The sequence below is a fragment of the Pyxicephalus adspersus genome, chromosome 10, assembly GCF_032062135.1.
Source record: "Pyxicephalus adspersus chromosome 10, UCB_Pads_2.0, whole genome shotgun sequence".
Lineage (NCBI taxonomy): Eukaryota > Metazoa > Chordata > Amphibia > Anura > Pyxicephalidae > Pyxicephalus > Pyxicephalus adspersus.
In genome coordinates, this window is record NC_092867.1 from 17,581,559 (window position 1) to 17,597,836 (window position 16,278).

At 37.3% G+C, this 16,278-nt stretch overlaps 1 protein-coding gene across 1 annotated transcript in view; it reads left to right on the forward strand.

The window, feature by feature from the left end:
• The window catches only part of FBXW4 (F-box and WD repeat domain containing 4), a 102,189-nt gene that overhangs the window by 8,363 nt on the left and 77,548 nt on the right, over positions 1 to 16,278 (forward strand). The window contains exons 2-3 of the mRNA XM_072424394.1: positions 8,575 to 8,670; positions 14,408 to 14,593. Coding sequence (XP_072280495.1) covers positions 8,575 to 8,670; positions 14,408 to 14,593 — 282 coding nt within the window. The remainder of the gene's footprint in view (positions 1 to 8,574; positions 8,671 to 14,407; positions 14,594 to 16,278) is intronic.

Consider the following 16,278-nt stretch of genomic DNA (forward strand, 5'->3'; position numbering starts at 1 on the left):
TATAAAGATAGATAGGATGTTTCATTCCACATTTGCTGGATCACCCAGGTTTCCCCATAATATTCTATCCACTCCAGTCTTGGAGAACTTTAATAAACCAGACCCTATGCTTCACACAGATGTCCGTGATAATACTTAGATGATAATACAAATATTTGGAGTGCACACAAAGATTAGATGTGTCCACTGTAGAGAAATGAGTTCTCCCATTGATATATATCCAAACACATTGATCTCTTGTCTCTGTTAATACAAAAAAAATATATATGCATCATCCAAGTTGTGTTCATATATTATTAAATGGTCAGTGGGCATAAATTAAAACATTGGCCATATAGAATAGCATATTGGACACTGCAACCAAGAATTCTACACGCCAAGATATTAGTATTATTATTATTATTAATAATATTTAGCGCCAACATATTACGCAGCGCTGTACATTAAATAGGGATTACAAATGACAGACTAATACAGACAGTGATACAGAAGGCTAGAACCCTGCCCCGAAGAGCTTACAATCTAGTATCCAATCATTCCTAGATTTAGTATTGGGTATTTTCAATAGTAGTTCTGAATTATTATAGATCTATTGATTTAAAGAGAACTTTTTTTCGGAGGATTGTTTAGGGGCACCTAAAAAATCAATGATCTCTTGAACCTGTTTGAGATAGTGGTGTGTAGAAAACAGACGTGTGCAGCTGCCTAGTAGACAGACATGTGCTACTGTACTACAGAAACAAATTATCAACTAGAAAGCTTTTCTTCTCTCCACTGTGGGAATTACCAAACCTAGTTTGATGTCCATAGGATTTCCTGGATATTCAACTAGAAATAGAAAGTACTTAGAGAGCTCACCTCTGTTTTCCACACACCACTATCTAAAACAGGATCAAGTGATCATCGATTTCTTAAGTATCTCTAAACAATCCCCTGAGGAAGCCTATCTGCACGTTGGAGTCGGAGACTACAATACTATTCTTGATCAAGAATTAAGAGACCAAAATCATTTAATTATCATCATTTGTGTTACAACAGGTATTGTTCTTGAGAATATTAAAAGCTTATGTATGAATTTCTTGATATATATTCTTTATCTGAGTAAACTCAACTTAAATCGCAAGCCTTAAAACCCTCTCTGTATCTATCCTTTCTTGTAGTCATAAATATATAGTTGTGAATATGTACTACAAAATTAAGTTCTAGGGTCCAGAGGTAATGGGGTGTTGTTTTTTAGGAATATGTGTGGTGTGCCTCAGCTGTTGTTTCCAAGCCTGCACTATAAATGTGGAAATATATCATACCGGTAACCACAAACCTTTTTTTTTTTTTTTGTCTGGAGATTTACCTCTTTGACAATGTGTTGTTCATAACACCAAAACATTAAAAATAAAAGCTTTGACCTACATGACTGCATTTGCCAGATAGTAGAAAATAATATGTATGGCTTTTCTTGTATGAAGTATTGGTGACTAGTGAAATCTTCCAGCTCAGGTGCAACAGTTCAGTATTAATGGCAGCATATGGTGTTCATCAAAGTTGAAAACAAATCACTTTAAAATTGATACAGGTAGAATTTTCTTCCTTTTGATTGTTGTATTTTTTTCCCCCACAAAGTTATTTCACTTTGGTCATGATCAACAGATGCCATAACAATTCTCAGCAAGTCCAAGCAGATTATTAAAGAATTACCTAATTGTGTTTCTGTTGGAGGGCTCTACAGCAGATTGCAGCAGGGTAACTTTATTAGGCAGTGCATGCTAGATGAATGGATATGTTGGCCTGTTATTTCGCAAGCCACAAAACTTTATTTTTCTCTTGAGAATATGTTGCCTGTGACGGACTTGGCTGATAATCCCCCCAGAGACCCATTCGCTAAACAACACCAGCGCTCTAGTGCATGTTATTACCATTCAGTTGATGATGCAGTGCTTGGAAGATGTATTAAAGGTAAACCGACCCTCGTTCTATTCTCTTGTTTTAAGAGAAATTGTAAGAGATATATTTTGCTTTTAGCTTCTACAAAAGTGTGGCAGGCTAGGCAAAAGAAACAGATGAGCAAAAATCGATTGCTGAGCAATACAGGCAAAAAGGAACAACCACAAAATATATGGGGCACAAGAAAATGATATTGGTGGTATGGGGAAGACAGCCACCAAGGAATGACTTGCAAGACTGTAAATGTACGATTGATTAGATTTTATTTAGTGTTTAACCGAGAAATGTTTTTAAGCTGGGTGGGTTAGAAATTGTAGGTGGGAGGCAGCCTCTGTATTGTGACCCAACTCTTTAGTTAACACCCAAAAAAAACTGGATGTTTACTGAAAAGTGTCGGGTGGTGCGCCCATTTTTTAGCATAGATAAGTAACATTCTGCCATGTCTTGGAAACTAAGATGTCAGGATAGATTCTGATATATTGCTATATTCAGAAGGAGAAAGAGGATTTAGAATCCCTGTCAAGAACCCTTGTACGGCTCTTAATCCTCAATCACTCTTTCCAAGGTGGTGCATTATGAAAGTGCCAAGTAACCTTACAAAATAATGTGCCAAAAGACCACAAGACACAGCTAAGATCCCAGTGCCAGAAGATACTGATATGTGGGCCTGACACACTGAAAAAGGCTTACTCATGTCTGTATATAATGGATTAATGTCTATAAAAGGACGTACACTAAAGTAGTCAATTAGTCAACCATATAGATATTGACAAACAAAGTTGCAAAGTTGCTGCTATAGGAGCCAGAGTAAATATTGAATATATTAGGCTTGCAGTTGACCGCAGCGTTCTCCTGCAGGCTCAGCCAAGCTTCCAAGCGCTATTATTCAACTGAAAAGGAGCATATGAAAACCATTTTGTGCATGTGTTTGCACGCAGCTGCGTTTGCAATGGATTGAGGTGCGGTTTCTAATGGGTAACTTCGCCGTGTGTTTGCCTACTGCACTTTAGACTGAGCCGGACTCAACCATACTCAACGGCAAGACAAAGCAGTTGTCAAACACTGTGGCTGACTGCATAGTAGTTGAAGAGGGGCAGCAAGGAGTGGCAAAAAGTTTGGTTATTCTGAAAGGGGTCTTAGGTCATAAAGAGACAAGGATTAGTCCAGTGAAAAGCAAAGTATCAATGTGAACCCTTGTGTGGTGAGTGGGCAAGTGACGCAAAACACTGCAAAACTGAAATTTATAGTGGCACCTACCTGGCACACCACACCAAAGAAGTCAGTATACCTCTTCATAAAAACCAGGACCCTCATTACCTTTTGACCTGAGAACTGAATTAGCTGAGCAGAATTCTTAATACACTAAAAATAAGGTAGGTCACAAATAGACAAATAGACATGTGGGTTGTGGATAGTTGGTGCTCATCTAATGCAAATTTAGCAAAGTAAGGTCTTGTTTTAGGCAGACAGAAGCCCTTCCAGCACCCACTTTTTTAGGGCAGCGTCTAATGGAGGCAAAACCTTACTAGCAACATTTAGGGCATTGTGCTTCACTAAGTGTTGGTGTATATGGAGATGTTCGATATAGTACACCCCTTTACCTCTGGAATCTTTTGTTATGTGACAATAATGTGCACTAACTGCCCCCTCCCTTTAATGCCTTTGTAAACATAGAATAAGATAGTTTCGAATGAGATTGCAATCACTGTGACACTCAGACTGTGGTTGCTTCTGAAGCTGTGAGCCTTTGTAACAATCCCTTCCTGCAGCTGGAACCTTGATCTCGCAAGGGATATTGCATTTCTTCATCTACAGCGGCCAAGTTGCACAGGAAATCCTAAATTTGAATACTCCCCTCACCTCTTGTTTAGTTCAATATTTTTTTCAATATAAGGAAATTGCCTACCTAGGGAGAATAGTATACCACTTGTCGTCTAGATATCGGAAACAAAACAAAAATACACTCAGAAACTGTACAGGCTTTAACTAGTGCTGCTCTTTTTTGCTGTTTTTGGTAATTAGCTTCAAGTAACCACTTTTTTCTTAGAGGGCATGATTTAAAAAATTGTTTTGTCTTGTTTTCTTTTTGTAAGGGAAAGTCATTTAAAACTGATATATCAGCTATGGTGGAAAATGTTTAGGTCTTAAATTTTAAAAATGTAAAAAAACACCCTGTATAGAACTTATTTGTCTATGGTTCTGGTTTTTGCTGTCTTGTAAAGCTTCACTGGTCAAATGAAGAATATTCAGTATTCCTATACCTTTTAATCTGTGTACTTGTTCTGAATCAGTAGGTCAGTGTTCAACCCAGAATTTTTTTTTAAGCTGGATGGGAAGAAATTGTAGGAGGAGTTGTGGCCCAACTCTTCAGTAACCACCCTAAATTAGCCAGGTGGTTACTGAAAAGTGTCGGGTGGTATGCCTAGCTATAAAGGGCTAGGGAGAAAATTGGTAATTTATAATAAATTAATGATACACCTTAGAATTCAATTCAAGCTCCTGTGCTTTGCCTTCAAATCCCCTTCTCAGTTCTTGCCCTACTTACCTTTTTGATCTAGTGGTAAAATACCCCCCTAGCCACTCTCTTCGCTCCTCCAATGACCTACTTTTGACTTCCTCAATCATAACCTCGTCACACGCATGACTTCAAGACTTTTCTGGAGCTGCCCCTTGTCCTACTTTCAGCTCATTTAAAAGAGCATGCAAAACATATATTTTCAAACTTGCCTACCCATCTTCTTCTTTCACTACTTCCCACCATTCCATATCCCCCCCTCCTATTGTATGCTGCTTCCCCACCTCCTAGATTGTAAGCTCTTTGGGGCAGGTTTCTCTCCTCCTCCTTTGTCACTGTCTGTATTTGTCTGTCATTTGCAACCCCTATTTAATGTACAGCACTGCCTAATATGTTGGTGCTATATAAATACTGTTTATTAATATTAATATTAAAAATAAATGATTGTAGTTTACTTCCCCTCTCAGATGTAGACTGAGCAATGTATTCAAGCAGAGGTATGTCCTCTCTGGAGCTACTGGAACATGTTAACATTGCCATTTATAGCTCGCTGACAGTGAATTAGACCTGCGGATGATATTCCTCTGATCTACATTTGACCTGCTTCAAGCATGTTTTGCTTTCCTTAACCCTCCCAGAGTAAACAAAAACTGTTCATCCAAACCTTCAAAAAAGCATGACAATACATAGTGGCGATTTAATGCAATCAGAGCTTCATGCATTTTTTTTATTTAGTAGAAAAAAGAAGTTTAGAGGATTGATAGGCCATCTTTTGATCATGCAATGTTTTCTGTAGCGCTTGCACAAAATACCCCAAAAGACACCAATAACTCCGTACTTTCGTGTGTGTTGGCAGTGACTAGACACCAACACTGCACTGGTGAAACTCTCTCAGCACTGTCACTGGCCTGGAACAAATATGCAGATGAGATAAGTATACTAAAAAATCCTTATCTACATTCTTGTTCTGGGTCAGTGACTTAAGGTCTTTTCAGACCTGCAGTGTGAAATCGTGCAGTTTACCACTCCTGGGCACACAGAAAATGGCCGCTGTGCGGCCTGCATCCGGATCTGCTGTTCGCCACAGGTCTAAAATGGTCATAAAGTATTGAAATCATTGAGTTGGTATAACAAATATCAATTGCAATATTAAACTCAGCAATGACAATATCCATATTTTCTCAGAAATTTTCTTTAATTACATATTTGTCCTACCTGCCTGCTGATATTAAAATTTTCAATATAAAGGCTGCATTAAAATTTTGCAGTTGAAGAACTGGAACTGCGTGAAGACACAGTGAAACCTTTTGTAGGAAAACATTCCTTTCACAATCTATGTTTCAAAAAATGCATTTATTATTGAAGGCTGAAGAGACATCTTAGCATTTTTTCTTGTAGGTCTGGATGACAGTTTTTGAATTTTAAACCTAAATTAAAAATGTAATAAAAACTACATAATAATATTCTCTCATCACCAAGTGTCCTGTGCACGAGAATGAGCAATAGTAGTTGTGCTCTTGTATGGGCCAAATAAGTTCTCTCTAGGTTTGTGACATTTGGATGTTTCTGGAAAGAGGTAAAATAAGCACATGCTTGGGCTATGAAGAGGAGATTAGCATGATGTGTGGTCTGTTTCTGTGCTATGGCATGTTCTGTTTGGGTAACTAATTTGCATGAATGCTGAAAGCAGTTTTTTCCCCAATTACTTCTTCAGCCTGCGATTGTTACTTTCTGATACATTTTGGCATTGATATGCCATTGGGGACATTACGCTCCATTGACTTTGTTTTTTTCGCTGCGTTTCCAGAGTACTAGCCATAAAGTTCAGCACAAGTGCAGTTATTGATATATAGGTGGGGGAACATATTGCACATATATTGTATTTAATGTCACAAGGGAACTGAACTATTCTTTGGGACAACATGTCTGCCTGTTTCTGCTGGGAACCGGCACAATTATTACTTTTTTTTTTTTCCTTCTTTTTAATTTCTGGAATTCTTTCTCAGTAGAGCAGTTGCAAGACCTCTAAATTATTCTCCGGTCTAGCTTTGCTGATCATAGGCCAACTGCCGACGAAGATTTAAATGATCGAAAAGCTCGCTTTTTTGTTTTGTTTAAAACAGGTCAGATGCCCAGGAATGCAGTCAAATTATAATGGTCTCCAAGTGCCGGAAGATGTAAAAGGGAGAGAGAGAGGAGAGAAAAATGAGCCCTAAGCTTTGAAAGAGGGCTGGGAAAATGGAGATTTAGGCAGGCCCCGAGGCCAGGTTAGAGATTCCTACATGTATTAACAGCTAGGTGTGATGTTTATATACACGAGACTAATCGTTTCTTGCGTGGCCTCTCCTTTTAAAACAGTAACTAATGGGCTGGGAGCCAGTCTTACCCAAGGATCCATCATTTTTTCACATTTTCCCACATTACATATATATCTGATCTTTATTAATAATAATTTTACTATCTTGTATTTAGAAAGCGCCGACATATTACGCTGTACTTTACAAAGTTCATTGTCATATCACTGTCATAAACATTTTTTGAAATGTTAAAAGGTTCTTTGTTTATTTCTATATGTTTTTGAAACGAGAGCTTTAGGCTAGGTTCACACTGGCCGTGAGGTTATGTTGTGTTTACCGCTTCCTCATGCCGGAAACCGCTGCCTTTTAGGAGATGGTACATGGTAGCGCCTCCCTGTGGCAGCTCCATAGGGAATGAATGAAGGTGGTGGAGAGCTGCACATGTGCCGCCAGCTGTCAAATGTGCAGATGCTGGTTCTTTAAGAACTGTTTGAGCGGCAGGAGTCACATGGGATCTTTAAATCCCGAGGCGCATGTGAATTCGCCGATAGTGGGTTATTATGAGGTTGCAATGTTTTTTTAGCCTTCTAAAATGTTTAAATTCAGGTGCATGGAACCACACTGCTGGATAAAAAAAAAATTGTAAGGGACTCCAATACTGATGACAAAATGTAAAACAGAAGTAAGCATCTGAAATAAATGGGTTGTGTGCACTGCACAGGAGGATTATTGATTGCTACTTTTACCATTGATTATTATTATTAATAACAATAATAATAATAAACAGTTTTTTTTATGGTGCCAACATATTATGCAGAGCTGTACAATGCATAGTGGTTTCAAACAACAGACAAATACAGACAGTGACACAGGAGAAGGAGAGGACCCTGCCCCAAAGAGCTCTCTCATTCCCACTTATATACATATATATGCTCAGTGATGCTCCTCTTAGAGAGGTCATATTCTACCTGCACATTTTTGCACATTGGGCCTGATTTATAAAGCTCCCTAAGGCAGGAGAGGATACATGTTCATCAGTGAACTGGGTGATCCAGCAATCCTGCAATGGATCTGGTCCAGGATTGGAAACATCTGCTAAAAAAATAGCAAATGCCTTTTAGGAAATCCATTCCAGGTTTGCTGGATTACCCAGGTTCACTGATGAAAGTGTATCTTCTTTAGCCTTGGAGAGCTTTCATAAATTAAGCCAATGAATTTTGTTTCAAAAAGAGGTGATTCCTTAAATGATCAATTTATATAAATACATAAGTAGTTAATATAGTAAACATGTAGCAATGTATTTTGTAAGGTTGATGCAAATGAAGATTTGTACTTTTTGAACCAAAAGCATATTTGGTTTCTCCTGTTGGAGAAAATGGGACTGTGCGTTACTATACAAAGAATTCTATAAATGCCATTTTTTTTCTTTACAAAATTGTTTTTTGGGTAAACATATTGGCCTTTTAGTTATATGATGTCATAAAAAGAATAAAGAAAATTACTTTTGTGTTAATAAAAGCACAGTGCAAGGGAGATCTGGAAATGATGCTGATTAGAGAATATTCTTTGATATTTTTTGTAGACAACACATAAAAAAATGCAGAATCCTGCAGTGATCAGCACATTATGTCCCATAGCAACCAATCTTTTTCTGACTTGACTGTGCATGAGTTATGAAAATGAATTATAGCCTGTTGCATAGTATCTTTGCATTGTTGAATAAGCTTTTTTCATTATCTTGATATATTTTAGTTATTATTATTTGTATTGCATTTCAGTATTTTACTAGAATATGAACATTAATCCTTTTTTTTTTTCTTGCAGGATTTCTGTGATTCCTGTGAAGGAAAGAGTCCGCGTTTCCCAAAACTGGAAATATGGACGTTGTGAGCGCAATGTGATACTCAAATGGAAACGCAAGCAAGTGTTTTTACTTTCTTTTTTATATATATTTTAACACTTAGGGCTCCTCTATAGTGCAGTAACTCAAGAAACCAGTCAAAATGTACTGTACTTTTCAATTTTTCATTTTGTTTTCAATAGCATGGGGAAGGATAAGAGCCTTCTTTGGTTTTAAACTTCCATTTAAGGGAGAACTTTTCAGTAGACATGGGGCTCCTGCCATTGATGCCCTCCTTCTGATGATACTGGCTGAAACACTGACCCACTTTCAGAACGTAGAGTCACTGACCTGAAACAAGTATGCCAACCAGGAGAGTCTATTCCCTTTTGTATGCATACTTACTACAGCTCAGTATCCTAAATTGTTGAAGTTGAAGGATTTTTGAGACAGCCAGTCAACAAGCATTTGCAGAAAGAGAAATGGCAATGGTAGCCATCTCTTCAAAAAACAAATTGGTTTAGGGCCTGTTCCCACTACAGCTGTCTGTGTCAATGGGTTGTCATGAGTTGTGTAGGAAACCCACATGTTTGCACTAATGAACACATTTTTGCAATGCAGTGCTTAGAACAAGCCTTTAAAATGTACCTGGCATGGAGAAAAAATGTTGTTCCATTGGCAAAATGTTGTTCGCCACTTGCTAGTTTTAGTAAAGTGAAGTTGGCACTGAAACTGAAGGCCCTGACTATGAACTAGTAAATGCTTGTTCTCCATCCCACACTCCTGGCAACATCTCTGTCGGAGGTTGTTAAAAATATTGGTTCTGTTTGCAGGGTAACAGAAAATGGCAATTACAAGAGAAGGAAGTCATCAGTTACTTCCTTGTACAGTCCATATGATTACATGCTAGGTTAAGCCTTATGTGTGCATTATGGGGTGGTGACATGGTCACTTTAAAGGGCTTTACTGCTCTAATATAGAAATGATCCTGATGTGACATCTCCCCGCCTAATAACCATCTGCACTGCAACTACAAATGATATGTCATGTCCCGTATGTAATGTATGTATGTATGTATGAGAATTATTACCAGATATTTTTTTACAAAGTATGTTAGAAGTGATAAAGTGAGACAGTTATAGCTTAGCTATTAATTTTCTCTCAGCAAATATTTGCTCACTCCTTTGATATACGACTAAATTATACCATTTATATGATCCGACCTCCACTGAAAATAACAGAGGCTTTTGTACTTTACCCCTTTAAAGTACTTACAGGTGCTGGAGAGGTGGTGCCTTTATGAGGATGTATAATACTATGGGGGAAATAAAGAAAACACCAAAGTATAAGGCGGCACTTATTACAAGCTCTTCTTTCATTTATCAGTCTGAAGATATATGATCCAATTAAGAGCACTGAAAAACAGGGTTCAGAGAGCAAGCCTCTTTGTAGCTGCCATTCCACACTATACTCGCTAAGAGAAATAGATCAGAGCAGGATCTCCTGTCCCATAAAACATCTTCTGCTCCTGCCACTGATGCTTCATAATCATCTGTTTGTGATGACAGAGTTCGCCGGGAAATGACTCTGCTGTCATTGAGAATCATTACGCCTTGCTTTAACTGTATAAATAGTTGCAGAATGAGCAATGCCTTACTTCTGCCTTACATTACAATAACTCGTTTCTTGCTCTCAGGCAGAAACATTTTATTAACTCATCTTTAAGAAAAAATGAACTAAATTTGAGATTAGTATAAACATTTAAAAAGAATGATGGTCAGAAATTATAAGCAAGACTTTAAATAAAAAGCACAAAAAACATTATATACTCGTTACTTAACAGTGATCTTGTATTGGGCAAATCAGACAATTTGATTTAAATATGGCTACAATATATGTCAAAATATGTCATACCTGATTGTTAAACCTGTGGTATGGCTAATAGTATGTGGACATCCCTCCAAACTATTAAGTAGATGTTTTAAGTGAAGGGTGCTAGTAGGCTCCCACTGGCCATGAGGTTCCAGTGCGTTTACCGCTTCCTCATGCCAGGGAATCACTGCCTTTGGGGAGATCATATAAGTAGCCTCTCCTTGCGGCAGCTACATGGAGAACGAATGGGGGCCGGAGTGAGTGATACCAATACCGTTCACTGCTTCCAGCTGTCGAATTTGCAGATGCTAGTCCTTTAGGAACATTGATGTGGTTCGAGTGACCAAGTGTGGCGAAGCAAGGTGCCTGCTACTGGGAGCCATGCAGGATCGCTTGATCCTGTAGCAAATCTAAACCTGTCTTTAATGCTACAACATATGCTTCCAACCTTTTTTTCATTATTACCGTGCACCTGGGCAGAAAGTCAGATCTATAAATACATGGTTTGTCAAGTCTGGTGTTGGAGGAACTTAAGTGACCTGCAAAGAGACCTGAACTTAGCTCTATAGATTGATGATGAAATAGAACCCTTATTTTAAGCCAGATCTTGATAGAATAGTAGAATAATTCTACAGACTCTCTCCAAAATCTTACAGAAAACCTTCCTGAAAGACCAGAAATAGAGGCAGTTAAAGCTTTTCAAGCTTTTAATAATGCCTACGGTTTTGGAATAAGATGTCCAACAAACTCATATAGGTGTATGATGTAGTCATTTGTAGTCATTTGATCACAAGCTCTTGTTTATGTCTTTATAAACCAGACAATCCCAGCTGATCATTTGGTGAAATATGTCTTTCAGCCCATAGCATAGACATACACATCTGAATGATAAAAAGTTCATGTTCATGCAACAGTTTTGGAAGACCCAATCGGATCATCAACTTTTTTGAATTGCACATCTAAGATATGTGTCTAGCTTTTTCTATATTTTTTGGTAACTCAGGATTGTATTTTTTATATTTTTTGCTGCAGTCTTTTTATGTACTGAATCTGAATCGATGTTGTAGGCTTAATCAGGTCCTGCTGCACTACTGCACTTCGGCTTTCCCCGTATCCCTTTCCATGACATTTTAAAAAAAATGTTTTTCCCTACTTTCTCTTTTTTACCTCACTTTTTTAAATACTATTTATTGAACTTAATTTAGCAAAGACTGTGCAAAAACAATAAAAAAAAAAAATTGTTGCTTTTGGGAACCCTGCCATCTGTCACAGTCGGATGCAAAATTGGTTCCCAACATCTCCCAGATGCCAGAATGCTGTAGTAGATATGGCACTTAATATTGGTTTTATAAATATTCTGTTTCGTCAATATGATCCTGCTGATGTCAGGTTGGAAGTCTAATGCATTTGAAGTAAATCTAAACCCAGAAACAAAATCTTTCTTGATCATTTCAAATGAGAGTACAACGAACAAGTGCTATACAGCATTCAGTTGTTTACTGATCCACCCCTAACATTGGGGTCCCACTTTACATGCGCTACATTTTCACAATCATTTAAATGTCAGGAAAACAGTTAGATTTATTTGTATGTTGAGTGAGTGAATCATTTACTTTGTGTACTTTATCTGCTTTATTTTGCTGTTTTTCTTAATAACTTGTTCTGTTGTACCTGGAAGCATACATTAGTATCTCAGATTTAGAGTTTAGAGAAGCAATAAACTTTATCCTGAATAAGAGGATTAAACCATTCCTGTGGTTTGTGGTATTTTTTTTTCACCTGTGTTCAGTTACCCCACTCATTGTCCTGCATGATAGAAATAGGATTTGTGGTTTCACAAATCTTGGGATTTAAGACTCATTTCAAACCCACAGTCAGCTTGGTTAGAAATCTGAGGTGCAGACACATAAAGCAGCAGTCCTAGAAGGTACTCGCACACTCTTGTTTCATTTATTTGTTAATTAGAGCCTCATAGGCCCATTTACATGGTATGTGGTTTAGTACAATACGGTGCTAATTGTTTTCAATGGTATTACTTCACAACGCACATATGCGGCAACACACCACAATGTGCTATGTTGGTTGCAGTGGGCTCAAAAAACTGCAACAATTTTTTTTTGGGGGGGAAGTTGAAGGCTGACATTATGTTAGCTTTATGTTTACTCGTAAAATTGGCTTGTTCAGGGCGTGCTATATTAGCCAAACTACCTCAAATTTTATTGTTGCACCTATGACATTAATATTTAGGATAACCACTAAGAATGCATCTGCACTGTTTGCTTAGGAATCCAGGAAAGTTAGGTTTGAATTTGATGGAGTTTACAGTTTCTGATATAGATTTATCTATTTTTATACTATATCCATTGTCATATTTAAAATAAGCAAGAAATGCAACCACCTCTTCAAATCCCCAAGGAGCTTTAGACATCACATTAATGGTAAATTGAGGCCAATGGTCACCTATACATATTATATGTAACATAAAATCTTGGTCTTACATGGAGTCTCTTCCATTGGCTAGTTGGTCCTTTTTAGCTAGGCACACCACCCGCCACTTTTCAGTAACCACCCAGCTGTTTTGGGTGCTTATTGAAGAATTGGTCACAATACAGGGGCTTCCACCCACCTATTATTTCTTCCCACTCCGCTTTAAAATAATTCTTTGTTGAACACTGTATATGCCTAAATGCTTAGGGTAGGTGTAGGCAGGTTGTATGTGCCTCTTCCTGCAGTGCAGGTAGGTCATGGCTAGTGGGAGGGAAGTTAATAGGCTCTTGGAAGGAGTTATGTGAATAATAAAATTCCTTTTTTTGTGTATGTCACTCTAGAGAATACAAACAAATCTGATTGTCTCTGATGAAGATCTGTATACAGTGATCGACTGATGACGCTTGGCAATCTACCATCCATTTGTGTGTAAATTCCCCCCACCTACTAGATTGTAAGCTCTTCAGGGCAGGGTCCTCTCCTCCTGTATCACTGTCTGTATCTGTCTGTCATTTGCAACTCCTATATTATGTACAGCGCTGCGTAATATGTTGGCGCTATATAAATCCTGTTTAATAATAGCATTATTAATAATACCATAATGCATCACTAAACAGCTGACCAAGAACTTTGCTGTAATTACCTTTAGGGGACGATGCAGTGAGGTGCTTCCCCATAGAAGTGAACAGTGCTGTTTGTACATGTGTACTTAGCTTAACTGCTGCTCAGATATCAGCCACACAAGTTGTTTTCTTTCAATAAGTTTTCTGAGTTAGCAGAGTACAGGCAGGAGAAGAGGCAGCTATTAGGTAAATATGGCTGCTATAAGAACTTAGATAATGAAAAACTACATAGAAACATTTTTTTTCAATAGTGCACATTGATAAAACTGTTTACATTACGCTAATGTGTTTTAGATATCTAAAACTGTAATAAAAACACTGTACATATCCAGTCACTGTGGATTTTATATGGGAGTGTAACCCCTGAAGTGGTAATAATGGCAAATTAGATCAAGTCTTCTAGACTCCACAGGTACAGAGGAGAAATGACTGTAGAAGTGGAAAAAATGATTGCTAAAATCTATTAAAATCATTTTTATGAACAATAGAAGCCCACAATTTTGAACAGCTTTGTATAAAGAAATCTACCATTAATTGTTAGGCATGCCAATTAAATCATCAGTGGGATAACAAGTAAAATGCAATTTGCTTGCCCTATCAAGCAGTTCCAAGTATACTTTACATTCCTCTTATACAGAAGTGACCACACCCTTCCTATTCTAATTAGATCAAAAACCAGCTTTATCCAAAATCTCCCAAGCCTTAATGATGTAATGCATGTTTGTCTTGGAACCAATATTTTCCTGTTGTCTTTCTTTTATGACTTTGAACATTGTTTTGCCCTTACTCATTCTTCTTGGCATTTAATTAAAGCTCTTTTTTTTCATTCCTCCAGTTTAATGCCCTGGTTACAAGTAGATGGCGACTTGCTTTATCTTACTCAGGCTGAAGAAATCCGAGCTTACCAGCTACACCCCAATGGCAGTGGACTTCATAGACGACCCTACGCTGTGTTACTGGGTCATCAGGAGGATGTGTGTCGCTTTGTAGTCACCAATTCACACATAATCAGTGGAGGAGGGTAGGTTGATACTAGTGGGTGAGATGTAATGGGATGGATTGTATTATTTTTCTCCACTGCAAGTAAGAATTTAACAAAGATGTTTCACAACCTAGTTTGGATACTTCTATGGGTACCACTTGCATAAAGTTAGAATTCATTGTGTCTCACATGCATAAAGTTGGAATTCATTATTTCTCTTGATATATATCTTCAGGTTTCTTTCCAAAAACCAAAAAACTTAATTTAATTTACACCAGCCATACAAGTTAATTATTTTATAGTTAGAAACAAAGATTTACAAGCCACTATATTAGTCCTGGATGTGTTTTTGCTGTGAGTGGATGTTTGCCCTCTTTTTTTGGGTATCTTGCATATCCAACTTTTATCTTCCTGACTTCTCTCAAAAAGATCCGCATGAGTCAGGAGATTATTAATTGGCCTTAAACAAAGAAAAACTTATGTTCTTGTTTCATGCAGATTACTCCTGAGTAACCCATGGTAGTTAGGCAGGCCATGGCCAGTGGAAGTTGGGTAGTTGAAGCAGCAAAAAAAAAACAAAAAACAATATATATATATATATATATATATATATATATATATATATGCCTTTGTTATTTTTATGACTTCACATATGTACCTAGCTATCACTGGACTGATTCTGTCTCCTTGGCCATTACACTGAACATAAAGTTTCCTTACTAATGTTTTGTAAGGCATTCAGAACATAACAGACACATAATGCTAAGAAATAAGAAAAATAGATAGCAGAGGCCATGATCCTGTTTAAATTGCTCTAATATTTACATTTATAGATGTAAATGAGAAGAATTCATATGAAAGACCTTTTTGTACCCACTACAAATTTCTATAGGACAATCATAAATTTACTGGTTCTAAATGCTGTTTAAGGTTAAAATTTCATACAACTGTTCTAATTTTTATATGCAGAATCCGTAAAATATGTTTGCGTTGTAGCTTGTAGACCTAATAAAAGTTTAAAAACAGGATAAGAGGTCTTGAGTTTAGCAAGCCCCTTACATGGCTCATACTTATTTCTCCCATTAATAGCATCTAAGGTGCTATTGTTTGTCATTCCTCTGTCATGGTATTTTTAGAGTTTTTTTGATCTTTTCTGTGTAGTTTCCATTCGTCATGGAAGGTTAGCACTTTTGCCCTGACACGTAGAAATAAGACATGTAGTTCTTCAAAGGTACAGTGTATCCAAAGCCTAAACCTAGGCTGAGGTCATGGCTTTTTGAAGATCCACACTAAAATGTCAGGGTGAGCACAGGAGAGTTAGGAGATAATCCTCTTCATAAAGGAGATAATGGCCTGACTCTTTGTATGGCAAGCTCTGTTGCGGTGCTTAAAGGTGACTTCAGTGACTGAGCTTGCCGAGGCAGGTAGGAAGTGCTGCATTGCCACATCCACTTGTGCTTTTAATGTCAGTTATATAAGAAAAAATGTTAAGACTTTGACCCGTGAGCTGTTAGCTATCCTCAAAATGGCATAAAAAAATAAAATGGATTTTAAAAAAAGAAAGAAATGATTTATAGGTATGTTAGAGAATTAAATTAATCAAATCCTTTAAACAGAATTGTTTCATTGTTAGAGGCATAACTGTGATTATCTTTAATCCCTTTTATTTATCCCTTAAATTTCTGTTTCTTAGACATTACTATTTATTGATGTTTTAATAAATT